Here is a 17,296-nt window from a genome sequence, read left to right as displayed (position 1 = left end):
TATTGCCCATGCCATATTTAGATAGATCATTAGTGTGTTGCACCACCCTCATCAATTACCTTTTTTCATGAATCACCAGGACTCAGTGCAATATCGTATCCGGAACACACCAAGACTCCCATGAATACATTTTTAGCTTAGTTCCTTTTCCGTGACGCAACCATTCATAAACAGAAAAAGAACTATGGAAAACCCCCAGCGATGAAGGAGTAATGTTGCTTCCTGTGTTATAAGCAATCGTATTTGAATTGGGTCACTGTTCAGTCTGGCAAGGCAAAACAAATCAAGACCGTGGTGAAGGCTGTTACAAAGTGACATCAGACAAACCTGCTCTGAATATGGTAAATTCTATGGGGAGTAACCTCACCCAAACCTGGTTGAGCCACAGGATGGCACGAGATGTTGCATCATCCAATCCTAATTAGTATAGCAGTTTTCGGTGAAGTGGAACTTTTCCCAAGATAGTCCAGGAAACAAATGTTTTAATCTAGCTATAGTCTTAAATATTTTGGGTACTTCAGGATTGAAAATCCAAATGTTGTAAATTAGGATCTCTGGCAAATCAGTGTCCAATGCCTTCAGGGTTCAGTTGAAGATGGAACAAACTAAATACCCTTGGGTTGTCTGAATGAAGTAAATTACAGTGACTTGTGAACTGAATGCGTTTGAGTGGTCCACTTCCTATGGCATTACATGGCTCAACCAATGTTTTATGATGCAACTTCCTGTGACTTCCCGATCAGCAAAGCAAGTTGACCTCATGACTGCTTGTGTGAGTTCTTACTGTGATGTCTTGTGAACCAAATGTGTTTGGGTGATCTGAGGTTGCCCGTCTTGCAAAATGGTTTGATTACGTCACTTCTGTTGATATATAGGGAGGGCTCTTGGTCTCAAATTTCCCTTCGCCCAATGCAGGCTGTGTGTGAAATCAACTTGATGTTCAACATTTAGATTTGAAGCCTTGGCATGCATTCCTCTAGGAGATTGTTTGGTAAACAAGGGGGGTTTATCCTGGTGGGGATTACAAATTATTCAACGAGGTGGGAGATGCGGTGCTTATCAAGCATCCTGTGTAGGTAAAAGCAGCTTTAAATCTGTTTGGTAAATCTGTAAAAATAGCAGTACTCTAATATAGGAAAATCTTTCTAAACTGCAACCTTCAGAACAAGTTTCAGATTGTTTGAAAGTCACTTCCACCACAGTGTGCGCGCCCATGCACCCTTTTAAATATGCCCATTTCATTTTCGTTGTCGCCTTTTTGTTCTACTTTTATGGTTTTTAGGTTTCGCTGACGCAGCGCACATGCACTGCTTAGGAGAGAGACCTTTAGCCATCGGCACAGCTTTGGGGGCAAAAACGTGCACACGTTGCATTGCTTGCAATGGCAACGCGTACACGTCTGACGATTCCCTTGCGGGAGCACGCGGCACCATATGGTGGCACCATATGGTCGCAATCATCACGCCTTGCTGCACGCTCCCGCAAGGGAATCCCGCAGGCCCCCTCCCCCTTCTGCACGCGAGGCGCGCGCTTTTTTTTTTACTGATGCTGGAGTCTATCAATAACAAGAAGATGGATAGGAAACAAGCATTAGCATAGCCAATAGGTCTCGCCTTTGGGACCTTATAAGTATTATGTTATGCAGCACAATATCCTTACAGCAACAACATTAACTGTTGCATGGCCAAACACTTATAAGGTCCCAAAGGCGAGACCTATTGGCTATGCCAATGCTTAATTTCTTAATGCTGACTAGATCTGCCGGGGGCCAAAGGACATGAATGGTAACTGACCCTCCCAACCCCAGCTCTAGGTATTTCTTAAAGGAAAATGACCATCAGAGTAGTCAAACAGTGCATTTTGGGAACAATCACTATCTATGTCACTAGAAGAGGGAATGCGTTACTCATTTTGTGAACTGTTTTGGAGTTCTCTCACTCTTCTCCCTGTAGTACGTCTTAGACTATCCTGGGTTATAGTCGAGCAAAGTTCCCTTCCAGGTCAACGCTAAGCATCAGTCCCCTAAGGTGAGTGAGATCAGGCACTGGAAGAGGTGTGTGGCCTCAAAGAATCCGCATCTCATCTTTCCCGGTCTGCGCCGTGCTCTAGGCCTTACCCGCCCCGGAAATGACCTGTAGGAAGGACTGAACCAACCTGGAAACGCGAAAGTTGCTGTCCACTTGAGAAAAGAGTGGTATTATGAAAGTGCTGAAAGTAGCGAAACTAGTAGGGGGCATGGAACCCCATCTCCTGAAACAAAATACAGCCTAAGGAACCTACAGTTTTGTCAGAAGAGTAACCACCTACATACATATGGTTACGAGCAACAATTCTGCATTTAAATCACATAATGGTGGTATTGGGTCTTCAGTTTTCAAATTGATCAGTATGGGCCCAATTCACAGAACTAACTTAAGACAAAATCCTAAACGTACTACTTTTGGTATTCACAGAATGCACTTACTACTTTTGATATTCTCAGAATGGATTTACGACTACTAACTTTATGTCCACACTCGGGCTGGAGATTTCGGCCCGGAGGCGGAGCTTCTGGTCTGGAGGCAGAGCTTACGGTCCGGAGGCGGAGCTTCCAGCCCAGAAGGTGCGCTTCCGGCCTAGAGGTGGGACTTCCGGCCCAGAGGTGGAGATTTCGACCATTGTTAAATCTCCGCCACCAGCCGGAATCCCCAGTGCGGACGTAAAGTTAGTAGTCGTAAATCCATTCTGTGAATACCAAAAGTAGTAAGTGCATTCTGTGAATACCAAAAGTAGTAAGTTTAGGATTTTGTCTTAAGTTAATTCTGTGAATCGGGCCCTATATCTTTTATAGATGAAATTAACAATTGATTTGTATAATTAAATGCACATTGGACCTCAATGTTGTAGTAAAATGATAAAGAATACAAATCTGAGAGATCTTTTGTCAACATTTTCAAGTTACTTTGAATGAATGAATGAAGCAGCATTTATAGAGTGCGTAGCTTCCCGTAGGCATCCCAGCGCTGGGGAATAACTGAGGCTTCAGAATGAGCATGAAAGTTGCCGTCCGAATATCCTAAAGATGAAACCTTTCTATGGCATTTGGGCCATAAATCGTCCAAAGCACTTTTAAACTTGGCATTTATTCTAACATGTGAAAATATGGAAAGAAAGCCTTAAGAGGACTGGTGCTGAGTCAGCTCTTTAACCTGTTTATTTCATAATTTTCTACTTCTAAACATTTTTAAATAGTCAAACATTTGAAACAAAAAATGCAACAAAAATCGAGACAAAAAGGATAGGCAAAGGTAGGGAAAACAGAAAAAATGAGAAAAAGAATAGTGGGAGGAAGAGGGAACAGGGGCAGCAGGGTGAAAAAGAAAAAAAGAAATGGAAAATAGAAAACGGGGATATGGAGGGTTGCATCAAAATAAAAAATATGGAGCATGTAAAAAACTACCAGAAAATAAATAAAATGGGAGTAGGAAAAAGATGGCAATAGAGGGGAAAAAGCAAGAGTTAAAAAAGAAGCAAGAACTAAATGAAGTAAATAAAAAGTTATGAGGTACATCTGGAGTACTAGATTGCAAAAGCCTCAATTGATAGTAAAGAAACTTGTGAGCGAATATCTGCAAGATGATACATGGTATTTGGGCAAACATGAGACTGGAATGCGGGTCCTGAGAAATCGTCAGTGACAGATTAGTTCAAGCATTTAATCCATGACCATGTCATTGGTGGGTCCAAGGTAAGTCAGGAGCAAATGTCACTCCTCGCCAGGCTTCAGACCTTATTGTCAGAAGCTCCAGTCCAAGAGGAACTGGGAGCTAAGATTCTTCTAACCCCAAGCTGAGACCCTTGTGCTGGTCCAAGGAACATGGAAGTCAAAGTCATTCCATTCCGAGCTTAATCTTTAAGGCCTTGAGCTGGGCAAGGTTGATACTATTTCCTCCACATACAATGACCACAATTGGGGCCAGGTCTGAGCTCAGACGGCCCTCACTCTGCAGCCGCTGAATGAGCCCAGAGTAGATAGCTGCCAAGGAGGCCCCACAGGCTGGCTCCACCAAAAGTCTCTCATCATCTGCAGGTGAAAAAGGGATAAGGGCAGAAAAATTATTAATTGCACTGTCTTCTATTCCAACTTCAGTCTCATTAGCTCTATTCATTTATTAGCTCAAACACTGCACAATGCCATCCATATTCTCAATACTCACCCACCATTTCTACTAATACCTCTTCTAAATTCCTCTGTACCACATACGTTTATCTGCTCATCCACCATGCAGTCCGACCACTTTGTCAATATCAAAGACTACCTACCACTTTGATCATAACAGGTACCACCTTAACCTACACCACTAAGCTTCTCAGTGACCATGCCTCTTCATTTCCACCACTGGCTGTATCATGACAACATACAACAAAGGGGACATCCACATAATGCCCATACTTTGCACTGACTTCATCATTTAAAGACAGACCCCTCCTATATAGACACCTCCATCCCCCACTGAAACAGATGTATGTAAATTCAGGTTCAGATAAAAAAGAAGGTGAGATAGCTACAGAAAGAGAGACTGAGACAGGAAGAGAGACAGGGAATAACATTGTAGGCTGGAGAACCCCGCCAACAAAGCTGGAGCCGACATTACAGCATCTGTGGGGAGTGTGACCAAAGTCTTAGTTGAACAGCCCAATCCACAAGGTAACCCGACCGATAATTTACTAACCCTGGGTGGAGTTCGCAGAGTTGCGCTACGCAAAACTCCACAAAGTGGAAAAAAAAACTCTGCCGCGCTACGTGGAGCTCTGCAAGCACCGGAGTGCAATAGAAAAATGCAGTTTACTGTGATTTTCAGTGCCGGATGCTTGTCCGCACTGTGCAAACATTGCGAACGGCACCATGCACAGCGCAGGCAGGCACTGCTTTCCTTTCTGCTGCTCGGGTATATTTATACTTGAGCAGCAGCTTTCACAAAGCGAACTGGCAGTTTCTCAACGCGAGCGGTCGCAAGCATACCCAACCACTTGCAATGAGAACCCTGACCCCGTGCGTTGAGAAATCTCGCTGGGAGGTTTATTTTCCATGTTCGTGCTCGCCAACTTGATGTTGACGATCGTGAATGAGGAAAAATCACGCCAGGAGGTGGATTTTCCTCGCTCCCGCTCACCAACATGACGTTGACAAACGCGAGCTCCGCGTAACGTGTAGTGCGGAAAACTCCGCGAGGAGAGCGGAGTTCACCGCTCAGGCTTATAATTTAACATCCAACTCTTACTGTAAGCTTGAGACTGACCGTTGCAATCTTATGACCTCATTAAACTTACCTAAGGGTTATCTCCCAGAAGAGAGGTTTGGTAGGAATGAGGAGACAGTGACTGAAAGGAGATGGGTTCAGATTCACCCCAGAGGTTTTGTTTAAGACTCAGGACCATGGCCTGCCGATGAAGGATCCTCAACTAAGTATTGACCAAATGTGTTGTCTATACAACTTTTCCACCATAACTTGAATAGAGCGATGGACGGAAAGGAGGAGACTGCATGTAGGACTTGGTTAAAAAAAGAAAATCAACCAAGCCTGTCTGGAGTGGGTCATAGACAAAGGCAGTTATGTCATCCTTGTTTCTTTTCCACAGTGAGAATCGTTGCTGGTTTTGTGGTGCCATCAACTTTATGTTTCATATAATAGCATAAAGAAAAGAAATCTACAGACTCTGGAATTTTTTTTATGCAAATGGCCAAAGACAGAAATAGAAAGAAAGAAAAAAGGGAGGAAAAAGGAAAGCTAGCACAATATAAGGAACAAGAGGAAATGGGATGGGATGGAAGAAATGTTTGGGTAAAATGAGGGGTTTCTGCATTGGCAATAAATCAAAGGTAAGAGGAAGAGACACAAACTGAAGGATTTTTGGTTTGTGAAAATTTCACCTCTTTCTGTTTTGGAGAAAGTTCATGATAGAAATGGGGTTTCTGGTTGGCTAGGGCATGCCCCTAAGCCAGGCAGAACTCACCCCTCTAGTCAGGGCAAGTAAGTTACACAGCAAAAGTAACCTGTGCTCACCCCCTGGTAGCTTGTTGCAAAGCAGTCAGGCTTATCATCAGAGGCAATGTGTAAAGCATTTGTACAACACACTCACACAGCAACACAATGAATACACCACAAAAGAAACCACAGAGGATTAAAAAAGTATATAGTATATTGTACATAACATAGACCAAAACAACATGAATCATAAATACTGTACATACTATGCAAATACACTGATAGTGTTTGTTTCCAGTAAAAGGCAAGAATAAAAACAACGTAATTCATAATTAGTCCATGTAATGCCAGTTTAGGTTAGGGAAAAGCACATGAATTATCAAAGATCACCATCAAACCCAAATTACTTTTCAGGTAATGTGGACTGATTTAAAAACAACATATGCATCCCTCATATACTCCTAAAACGTAGGTCCCCACGCTTCTGTGTGCCTACTGGCAGGGTTATGGTAGATCCTAGTGAGCCCAGCTGGAACAAGCATATTTATGCCCAAGGTATAGGCAGCACAGGATTCTGGCGCTGGTTGTCACGTCCCCCCTTTCGGGAGAGGACCGCTCTGGTCTTGAGCGAAAGACGATCATGGGTTGGGAAGAAGCTACCAAGTGAAGTCTTAACCAGCTACACATGGAGTGCTGGTTTACCACACAAGGCTCTCAGTCCTCCCAGGGCGGAGTGCGAGCTCCGACAGGAAAGGTTCTGTATAAGTGAAAGCGGATTTTAAGGTCTTTGATATCCATGAGACCTCAGAGAGTACAGGGGCAAGCCAATAAGCCATTGGAGAGTCCTTTGGGTTCCAAAGGAATGGTACTAGTCCTCAGCAAAGTAATATTAGCAGGTGGCAGGGCAGCTCAGCAAAGCAGGGAAGCATGCCCTTAGAATAGTCAGTATAGGCAAAGCGTCAATCCTACAGCCCAGCAGTCTTTACTCCAGAGTTCTTCCCAACTCCAGGGGTGCACTGTTTCAGCAGCACAGCAGCTCCTCTGTCAGAGCTTAGTTACAGGTCCCGAACACGTCTAAAAACATGGGGTCAGAGCCCCATTACCTATACTTAAAATTGTCTTTGATCCAGGGGGTCTTCAAAGGAACCCTTAGAAGTGCTCAACAATCCCTTTCAACCCACCCCTGGTTCCAGACGTCAGCCAAGGGTAAATCAGCCCTTTGTGTGAGGGCAGGACACAACATGTGAACTACCTCTATCAGCCCAGGAAGACTATCAGTATGCAGATGAATGCAAATGTATCCCCTGTCACACCCAGCCCTTAATGTGGTGTAGCTATCTGGAGAGTATGCGCCAAGTATAGCAGTCACCCAGCCCTAGATGTGTATTGGAGTCAGGCTGCAAAGCACCAAGAGTCATAAGCACAGAGAAATGCCCACTTTCTAAAAGTGGCATTTCGAAAATAGTAATGTAATATCCAACTACACCTGTAAGTAGAATTTATCACTACCATTCTAAACATAGCAAACATGGCAAAACCACTCCTTTCTGATCAGGAATTACCACTTAAAAGTATATAAGGGAATTCCTGAAGGTAGCCTATGAGAGGAGTAGGCCTCACAGCAGTGAAAAATGAAATAGGCTGTTTCTCACTACCAGGACATGCCGCACATAAAGTCACACGTCCTACCTTTTCCTTGCACAGCACACTGCTCATAGGGCTACCTAGGGCCTACCTTAGGGGTGACCTATGTGTAATAAAAGGGGAGTGGCAAGTAGTTTGAAATGCCAAGTCAAAGTGGCAGTAAACTGCTCATGCAGACCCCGTAGTGGCAGGCCTGAGACAGGGTTGAAAGGATACTTCCTTGGGTGTCACATTAATGCTGCAAGCCCACTAGTAGCATTTAATTTACACACCCTGGGTATATGGTACGCCACTTTACAAGGGACTTACAAGTAAATAAAATATGCCAAGCACATGTAAACCAACCATACCATGTTTAAAGTAGAGAGCACATGCACTTTAGCACTAGTTAGCAGTGGTAATGTTCCCAGAGTCCTAACAACAATAAGAAGGTAGGAAAAATAGGCGGGGGACGGCGAACAGTTTGAGGATAACCCTGCAGAATAGGCCATGTCCAGCAGTTCACTACTGCTTTACAGAAATATAAGGACTGTTCCATAAGATAGAAGACCCATAACTGAAGGCTTGTGAATAATACATGGCTACTTTCAATACAGCTAATGTTTTTCTTAATTCAACAGTGTTATTTGTTCCACAGTTCAATTCCTAATGAACCATCTCACTATGTGCCACAATGCTGCTCACAACTACATGATTGTAATACATTTTTTGTTTAAGAAACAATATAAAAAATACATTATGATCTCTAGCCACAAGTGCAGTGACAAAGGACATAATAACAATAAACACAAGTAAAATATAATAATGTATAAGGTATGTCAAGAAGTTAGGGCCAAAGATCAGAGTCGCAAGTAAATAAATGATTATGTGGACTTAATGCTGAGAAGAATTAATAGTCAAAGATTGTAAAGGAGTTTGTGAAGTTCAGAAGTTGATCTTGTTGCTGAATCTTTCAAAGGAATGACAGTGTCGCTGTCTCAACAGTGCAAAGATACAGGAAGGATGATTGGTAAGAGCAAAGAAATGTGTATTTCAAGCGGTAACTTGGCAATCTGAGGGCCGAGGTCTTCTTGATGATTTTTCCTATGTAAGCTAGAGATCTAAGGGCCTGACTTAGAGTTAGGCGGTTGTGACGGAGTAACCCGTCCACTGAACTCTAAATCAGGACCTAGACGTTTGGTCTCAATAGAAGGTCCCATGTGAGAGAAAAGTGAGCACAGGTGCAGGTAAAACATTTTCCTGAAATTAACCGGGATTGTGCTGTCTACAATAAAAAAGGTGATCTTAATGATTGAAGGAATGTTTGGCAAAGTGGTGCTTATATCTTGTTCCTGGAAAGACAACAAAGGAAATGTAGGAGGGAGACATATAGGGGAAGTTGGACCTTACATTCAACACAATGTGAAAATGTAAACTTTGGAGTTTTCCACAGAATAAATGCAAGAATTGTGTGGGTGAGCTAGTGGAAGTTAGATACATTAGCAGTATGAGACAGGAGTGATCACTATGTGCTTTTTCGGTTTTAGAGGGATGCCAATTTGTGGGTATGAACAAGAATTTTTGGGGCATTCATTTGTATTAAAGGTGTCCAGGGTCTCTGCGTCTGAAGCTATTACCTTTTTAATTAAGACTGGCAGAATTGTTTGTAATCAGCATTTATGTTTTGAGTGTGCTTTAGGGCAAAGGCATTTGGCATAATAGTTTTAAGTCTAAAAAGAGCAGGATTGCCCATGACCTCTTGTGAGTTCATCCACAGCTGTGCTGTGGGAAAGCTCAAAAGCTTAAAGACTGTATTCAAGACCAGCAAGAAGCGGGGTTTGAATGAATGGGTATATATTAGTGGGTTTGTGTGGGCTGGTAATGTGTGGTATTAATCCCATTGCTCCTTCACTGGAGTGTATACATGATGAAAGGTCAAACACAATGGCAACTGCGAGGCTTTCAAAAGAATATGCCTAAAGGTGATGGATCCATATCTGTGCATTCTTATATGTACAGCTGGCTGAGGGCTGCACAAACATCCTGGGTCCATGGAGTCTATCAGGCGCACTGACAGTGCGCCACATTTTTGTGGCACACTTTCATTGTGCCTCCTTTGCGCCACGTCTATGATATGGCACTGGCACAAAGGCAAAGAGATTCCCTCATCTGAATGAGGCCACACCCCCATGCAAATGAGCGAATGCCCTCTTGAGACAGCGATGGCGCAATATGTGCACCCGTGCTATCAGTATTACAGAAGAGGCCGAACAAGTGTCTGCGGTCCCTTCTGTACTGCCAACATGCCCTGGGGTCACACAAAGTAGGTGCTCATGCCCACTGCGACCCCAGATCACTTGTGTAATTCGAAACCGGGTGTTAAAATAGCAAGTGTCAAAAGGGTTTTAAAACGATCTTCCAGTACACTTTATTGGAGTTCTGAGGGTAGATTAATTTGTTTCAATTAGATATTTGGGTTAATGATGTGCTCCAAATGTGGATGGGAATAAGACGCCAATACAGTGTGTGATCATGAAGCAGAAAGATTTCTTTGAAAACAAAGGTGAATGTCATGGGTTTGAAGTAAGAGCGGATCTTGTAATCACACAGGAAAATGTTCCATGAGCGATATATAGAGAAGGGTCGTTTATAGCTTGGAAATTGTTCAGAGAAGGAGCTGTCGCAACGATGGAGACTGGAAGCTAAGGTTTCTGATAGAGGAGGTTGAGGATGGCGAGGATAGAAATGCAATATTCACACAGTATGTAACAAGTGTGAAGGGCAGAGCTGTTGGTGCTTCTCTTGGTGCTCCCTGCATCTGTGTTCCCTAGATCTACACTTTGTTAACCTCCTGCCCCTATCATCTGCATCTACTCTAAATGAGGACTTCAGTGTGAGTCAGTTAAATTATGTCTCTGTGTGTGCAGGTCCAAATCTAAAGTTAAAGTTTGTAGATTTATATAGCGCAGCTTATTACCCGTGAGGGTATCTCGGCGCTGTCCATGGGCACGGGGAGATTAAAATGGTTTGCCCAGAATCACAGGATGTTGCGCCGACTCCGAGACTCGAACCTGGATCTCTAGCTCCCGAGTTCTAAGCTCTGGATGCTGTGCCACATCCTCTCCCCTAATTCTAATGTTCCAGTGCCTGATACAAGTATCCTCAGTGAGTCCCTCAATTAGAATATGTTGGCCACATTGCGTTAATTCAAAGATTCAAGCAATAGGTGTGTTGCCAAAGGTAATCATGAAGTTACTGTAGGTTTAGAAATACATAGGTGTCACTTTTCCCCTCTTATTGGTCCGACTTTAGCACCAGTTTTTTTACTGGTAATTGGCATGATACTGAAATAGCACTGTTTTTTCTAAACAATAAAAAATTGTTAATGTACAGGATACCACTTTTGGTGGTATTGCAAACTATTGAGGTACAAGATATTGTCCTATAACAATATCGACTTCTGGGAAATCCCTTTGCTGACTGAAAACACTTTACAAATTCTATACTTGCAAATCCTTTTTTTCGCTTTGCCCTGTTTATAACAAGATTTTTCATTCAGGGTTCTTTAGGAAGCATTGATTTCTACAGGCATAATAATGGGCAAAAGGAAAACCATGGAAGGCATGGGGGCAAATGGTCCTACTGGCGGGGTGGGTAAGGGGAAAAAGGCAAGAAAAGCCCCTAAGAACACCACTAACAATTGTGTGATGGACAGAATTGACACCATCATCACAGAATGCGAAGAGATATTAGGCGCAGAGTTGCCAGCACCCATTGCTAACACTAACCTTTTGTCTGAAAAGAGCCCCATCCCCTTGCGTCCAACCATTGTACCCTCAATGTTTCAGAAACCCCATCGCAAGATGCCCCAGGCCGTAGCGATGCCACTCAATCAGGCTCCAAGTCAGGGCAGCTGGAAGATAATCCTCCCCAGCAACCTAATTCCCCAGCTTATGGTACTGTAGGCCATTCTGAGCCTTCTATTATTTGTTCAAATGATTTGCAGCATTGGCTAATGTGCCCGACTGTTTTGGGGAAGTAACGCCCCAATTTTCAGCTTTGACTCCCATGGAGAGCTTGATTGAGCCAGTCGAAACCTGTGCCCCATCATCTCAGGCTCTCTTTCAGGTCGTTAATTCACTTAGGGAGGATCTAGGCACGATGAAGCTGATGATTAAGGAGCTTTTGGCCACAGTTAAGTTGTTAACCTCGAAAAACACAACGCAGACCTCAGCAGCTGGTCTGGTACTCAACTCACACCTAAATCGACCATTATAAACGCCCATAAAAAAGAAAACTTAACAAGTAAGGGTCTTCCTCCTCTTTCTACAGCCCCACCCCAACATGCCCCAATGGCTCCCATCCCCATGCAGGCAGGCCCCTCCCAAAATAATTAATCTAATGCTCAGCAAAAGCAACTTCCCTCCCAAGTTACCACGAATCATAGAAGACCTAACACCACATTAGTAACTATACGCTTGGGCACCAAACATCACTCTCTACTGAGCAAACAATTCAGTCTTCACCCTCTACAAGCGCGGACAGTCTTCGTGGTCAACGTCCCCAAGTTTGCCTCACATGGTGACTTTGAAAATGAAGACTCTTTGAAAAACAAGTCCATACACTGGATACGCCATATCAGGGGTTGTCGCTCATTGATAAGGGATGATATAGTCAGGGCATGGAGATGCATGTCCCACAATCAATCTTTGGACTGCATCGAACTTACACTGACTGACCCTAACCTGGCTGAAAATCTTTTGGCACTGGAGTACCGGACTAGTTCCCCAGACTCTTCAGCAACCCGGCTTAGGCGCTTTCCAACAATTGCTGCTGTTAGGGCACATGCCACTGTGCCAATGATGTTCACATTAGGGGGGGACCACACTTGAAGCTGTTGACTGACTACGATCTGATTCCAAATCACACCAAGAACTGCATTCTATCCCTTTAGACAGCAATCCAAGTCCCCCTAACATTATGGAATCATGTACTGATCACGAACAATTATCATCTAGTTCAGGAACCACTTATCGTAGTAGTTATCCTGTTCATAATCTTAGGAGTCAAGGACCTGTATCATCTATTGATACTCTTGTTCCATCCCCTGCCCCAATGCCTTTGACCCAGCAAAACCCTTTACGTGACGAAGACCCCCTCTCCCAGGTCAAAATTATTTCCTGGAATGTGGCAGGGCTTTACAGTAAACTGTTATTACCTGACTGGAACGATCTGATTGAGCGACTTGACATCTGTATTTTCCAGGAAACTTGGAGTCTAGTCCCACTCTATAAGTCGGGTTACACTTGTTTCTTTACACCAGCCACTACTATGGGGAGAGGGCGGCCTTCGGGAGGTCTTATTATCTGGGTCAATATTGCCATGGGCTGCAGAATTATTGAACATCGCTGTGCGAGCCCAGATATAATGAGGCTTTCGATTAAGGGAAGCAAAGGAGGTGAAACTATTGAGCTGTTCAATGTCTATATAAGGGGAACACCTGGGGGTAAATCTTCATCTATAGTTTTGTCTTTGGAACAGGAGCTATCTGGTTGCCCATCTGACTCATATGTCATGGTCGCAGGAGACCTTAACTGCACCTTTGAGTCCCTAAGCTTTGAGGACATGTTGGGGGTAGAGGAAGATGACACAAAGTGGGGTGTCCCACTTCTAAATGTACCCCCTATCAAAAAATGGTCTCAGGTATCAATCCAGCTTAATGAACTTACCCTAAAATTCGGATTGCGGGCTGCCAATGGTAGAAGTCCATCAGATGCCCTAGGGGCCAACACATACAATAGAGCTAGTTGCCCCTCTCGAATTGATTACATCTTAATAGACATTAGACTTTGGAATACCAAGATCGACATGGAAGTGGTTCCTACTACCGATAGTGATCATAACCCACTCTGTCGGATCATGAGGGTCCCATGGTTACCCCCTCTACTGTTTATAGTGTAGGCTCCTCATTGACGACTAAAGAAGGGGTCCCTTCTAATTGTAGAAGGTACCTCAAATGGCCTAAAGTCATTGTACAAGGGTCAAAAATGGCTGGTATCAGGCACGTCCTGAGCAAGTATACTTTGGAATTACAGGAGGCATTTAGCGAAATAAACTGTATATTTCGCTAAATGCCTCCTGTAATTCCAAAGTATTCTTGCTCAGGACTTGCCTGATACCAGCCATTTTTGACCCTTGTACAATGACTTTAGGTACCTTCTACAATTAGAAGGAACCCTCATGATCCGACATAAAAGCTGTCCGACATGGTTTACTAGAGAATGCAGACAAAAGAAAAAGGCCCTAACTCTAGCAATTAAAAACAAAAACTGTCCTCTAATACAAATTACCAGAAAGGAATACAAAGCTGCTCTTCATTGTGCAAACCTGAAGTGGGATGAGTCCCAATGGCAGGACCAAAAGGATGCTAGTATAGCTAGGGATGCCAACTCTTTCTGGAACCTTGTCAGACGGGCTGATAGGAAAGATTAGATTACATGAGGGCAATTATGCAAAAGTGAGGTGGGGGTCTCAGGGACAGAAAACAGACAGGATTCCAGTAAACAGGGGAGTACGCCAGGGCTGCGTTATGGCTCCCACCCTGTTCTCCTTATATTAGCTTGCTTCAGGAGGTTTCATCCGATGCTCCAGCCCTGGCAGGAGATAGGGTACCCACTCTCCTGTTTGCAGATGATACCCTGCTGATCTCAAAGACCCCTGCAGGGTTACAAAGACTCCTGGACAGATTTCAGCTCTTCTGTAATGCTAAGGAGCTGGTCATCAACACTTCTAAGACCAAGCTTATGACGTTTAACCCCTATAGACCTTTTCAAGACAATCTCACCCTAGACGGAACCCGCCTGGAGTGAGTCAGTATGTTTGATTATTTAGGCACCCGACTCTCCGAAAAAATGCATTGGAAGACACCACATTGACAAAATGCTTTTGAACCATAAACGTGTAGTTGGGACACTAGGCAAAGAACATCGATCTTCACCGAGTAGACCAGTGGCCCTGGCCCTCACGATTTATGCTGCAAAGGCAGTTAGTTCAGCCCTTTATGGTGCCGAATTATGGGGTTTTGGCAATGTAGAATAAATTTGCAGGTCTGAACACAAGTTTCTGAGAGACCTAGTGATGCTCCCTCGCAATGTACCACTGAAACCCCTGATGAGCGATATGGGTAGATGCTCATTTAGAGACATAGCCAGGCTGCGGCCACTGCTTTTTTGGGCCCGCCTACGGCGGACTACCGAACTTTCCACCTATGCAGCTGCGCTCACAGAGGAAATGAAACTAGATGGCAACCAAAGAGTCAGCTGGATAAATAATGTTAAAAAATCACTTATCGCCCTTGGTCTCAAAGATTTGTGGGAAAGCCAAAATCCCCCTAGCAAGGTTCAGCTCAAAACACTTTACTGGGCCTGGGTTGATAGGCAGGAACTCAGCAATTCCAAAGCAGGCAGGCTTACAGAAGATTTCTATCTACATAGACAGCACATACGCTTAGAACCTTAACTAGATTTTATACAGACACCACGAGATAGGGCGCTCTACATACAGTTCAGGGTGGGCTCACTTCTGGTTCGCGAACAAACTGCAAAGTGGAGCCCCCCATACCAGACAATTGCGGGCTGTCCCTGCTGTGAGGCACCGACCAAGAGTGTGGCCCATCTCATGTTTGCTTGGCCAGCATATAAAAAGGCAAGATCGAGATGGCTAAAACCCATTTGCAGACAACTGGGTACTTCAGATCATTGTGCTGCTTTGCGCATCCTGAAGTCTGACCCTAGAACCTTGCTTGCTTGTGGAGTGGCCAAGTATTTAAGTTGCTTCTGGATAGTAAGGCACAAATCCTTACGCAGGGCGGTTTTATGAACAATATGGTCTTATCCTAACTTTTATTTGAGTTTAATTTGTTTGCCCATATTATGATGCACTGGTATTTTAAATAACCTTTTTATATGTAAATTACATATTCTTGTAATCAATGTCTGCACCAAATCAATTTTATTAATGAACCAAGGATAGGTTCCATATAGCTTGTTACTGTCACCGATTTGGCAATGTGGTAACCTATTATGCTCTGATGGATCTGCATATTTTTATTTTTTTTAAAGATAACACGTATTTTTAATGATGGATTGTAAGAATGTTGATGCTTTTATGATACTTGTTATTGAAACAAAGCTTTTTGACTTTGACTTCAGAACATAGCAACAACCGCAATAGACCGCACTCCGCTAGCCCCTCCTCCGGGTCGCCCCAAGGGAAGCTGGTACATGAAGTTCTTGAGTGGTTCACCCCAGTGGGTGCAAGTAAGTACTTGTTGAATTGATGATCTCTGATGGAGTTCTTGAGTGGTTCACCCAGTGGGTGCAAGTAAGTATTTGTTGAACTGATGATCTCTAGACCCGATACATGTCCCGGGTTTTAAAATATCGCCCGAGACATGGCTCGGGTTTCGGGATAACTTCCCTCCTCAGTAGAGAAAATAGTTAGGGGTGGAAGAGAGGGCCGCCAAGCAACCGTCAAAGGCCTCAGTGCCCGCACAGGCACGCAGGTGCGTCGTCCAGGAGCTCATCAGCTCAGCTCAAAGCTCCAAGGAGCCATTTTTAGAAACAACCGCAATGGACCGCACTCCGCTAGCCCCTCCTCCGGGTCGCCCCAAGGGAAGCTGGTACATGAAGTTCTTGAGTGGTTCACCCCAGTGGGTGCAAGTTTTTTGGCAGCCTACGCAGCAACCCTACACACATACCTACTCCCTGCTGACGAGAGGCAACTACCTCGAAACACGTGTCCAGGGATGGCTAACGCGAGACTTATTTTCATTTTAAACTTTTGGCATAGGCGTACCCGCCGACGCTACTTCATGGACCACAATTCTTTGGGGTAACACGGTGGTAGGACTAGCAGAGTGCGGCCAATCGGATTTTCAGAATATAGCACTCTATCGTCAAGGAGAGTAGATGTGAAGATAAGAATAGTAAACCTACACTTACATTTGTATACCTACTTGATGATGTTGTGCCAGTCAATATTGTTGTTGGTTGATATTAAATATTGTGGTAGCGCACCCCATGTTAATGGCCTGATTATTTTGCACCGTCTAACTAGTCTCAATAGGAATCTGTTTGGAGTGCCAATGACTGCTACATGCGGCGGACCCATCAAATTTTACTACTCCATGCTATTTTGTTGGCTCTACTTTGAGAAATTGCCATCATTTCTCTTTTACAGTTGTTCAACCTAAAGAGGCCTAATGCTCACCTAGGAACTTCTCCATGGTTGCCACAGCTTCCCGGTCATCCACCACCTCGGAGATGATTGGGCATTCTCGGGTACACTGCAAAGCACGGTCTGCTGGGGACTTGGCTCCTAAGCACGTTGCTACGCTGTAAAACCAGAAAAGATGCAGAGCAGTGTAAGCTTTCAACCAGGCCTAAACTCCCAACCCGGGCACCACCAGGACAGGACAACACATTGGACTGAGCAAGCGAGCAAAATTTGGGAACGCAGGGAGTTTGACAGGGTTATCTTTTTTGGAAAGACTTTATACAAAGGGAGATTTAATGGAGCATTTTACAAGCAAATCTTCTATATAAAATGGCTAAAAACACTCTGGACTAGACAGTTGCTAAAGATGGTCGTGAGTGAACTGAGTGACTTTGTATGTCATTACTGTATCTGCAGCATTGACCAGTGGC

The 17,296-nt window shown here is 44.0% G+C and overlaps 1 protein-coding gene across 1 annotated transcript in view; it reads right to left on the bottom strand.

The window, feature by feature from the left end:
- Positions 1-585: 585 nt before the first annotated feature.
- LOC146784096 (serine dehydratase-like) overlaps positions 586-17,296 on the bottom strand; it is a 43,768-nt gene continuing 27,057 nt past the window's right edge. Inside the window, exons 6-8 of the mRNA XM_085632897.1 lie at positions 16,860-16,984; positions 3,880-4,063; positions 586-631 (exon numbers count right to left, since the gene is read on the bottom strand). Coding sequence (XP_085489023.1) covers positions 586-631; positions 3,880-4,063; positions 16,860-16,984 — 355 coding nt within the window. The remainder of the gene's footprint in view (positions 632-3,879; positions 4,064-16,859; positions 16,985-17,296) is intronic.

Source organism: Triturus cristatus, chromosome 11, assembly GCF_964204655.1.
Source record: "Triturus cristatus chromosome 11, aTriCri1.1, whole genome shotgun sequence".
NCBI lineage: Eukaryota > Metazoa > Chordata > Amphibia > Caudata > Salamandridae > Triturus > Triturus cristatus.
This window is presented reverse-complemented; position numbering and strand designations above follow the sequence as displayed.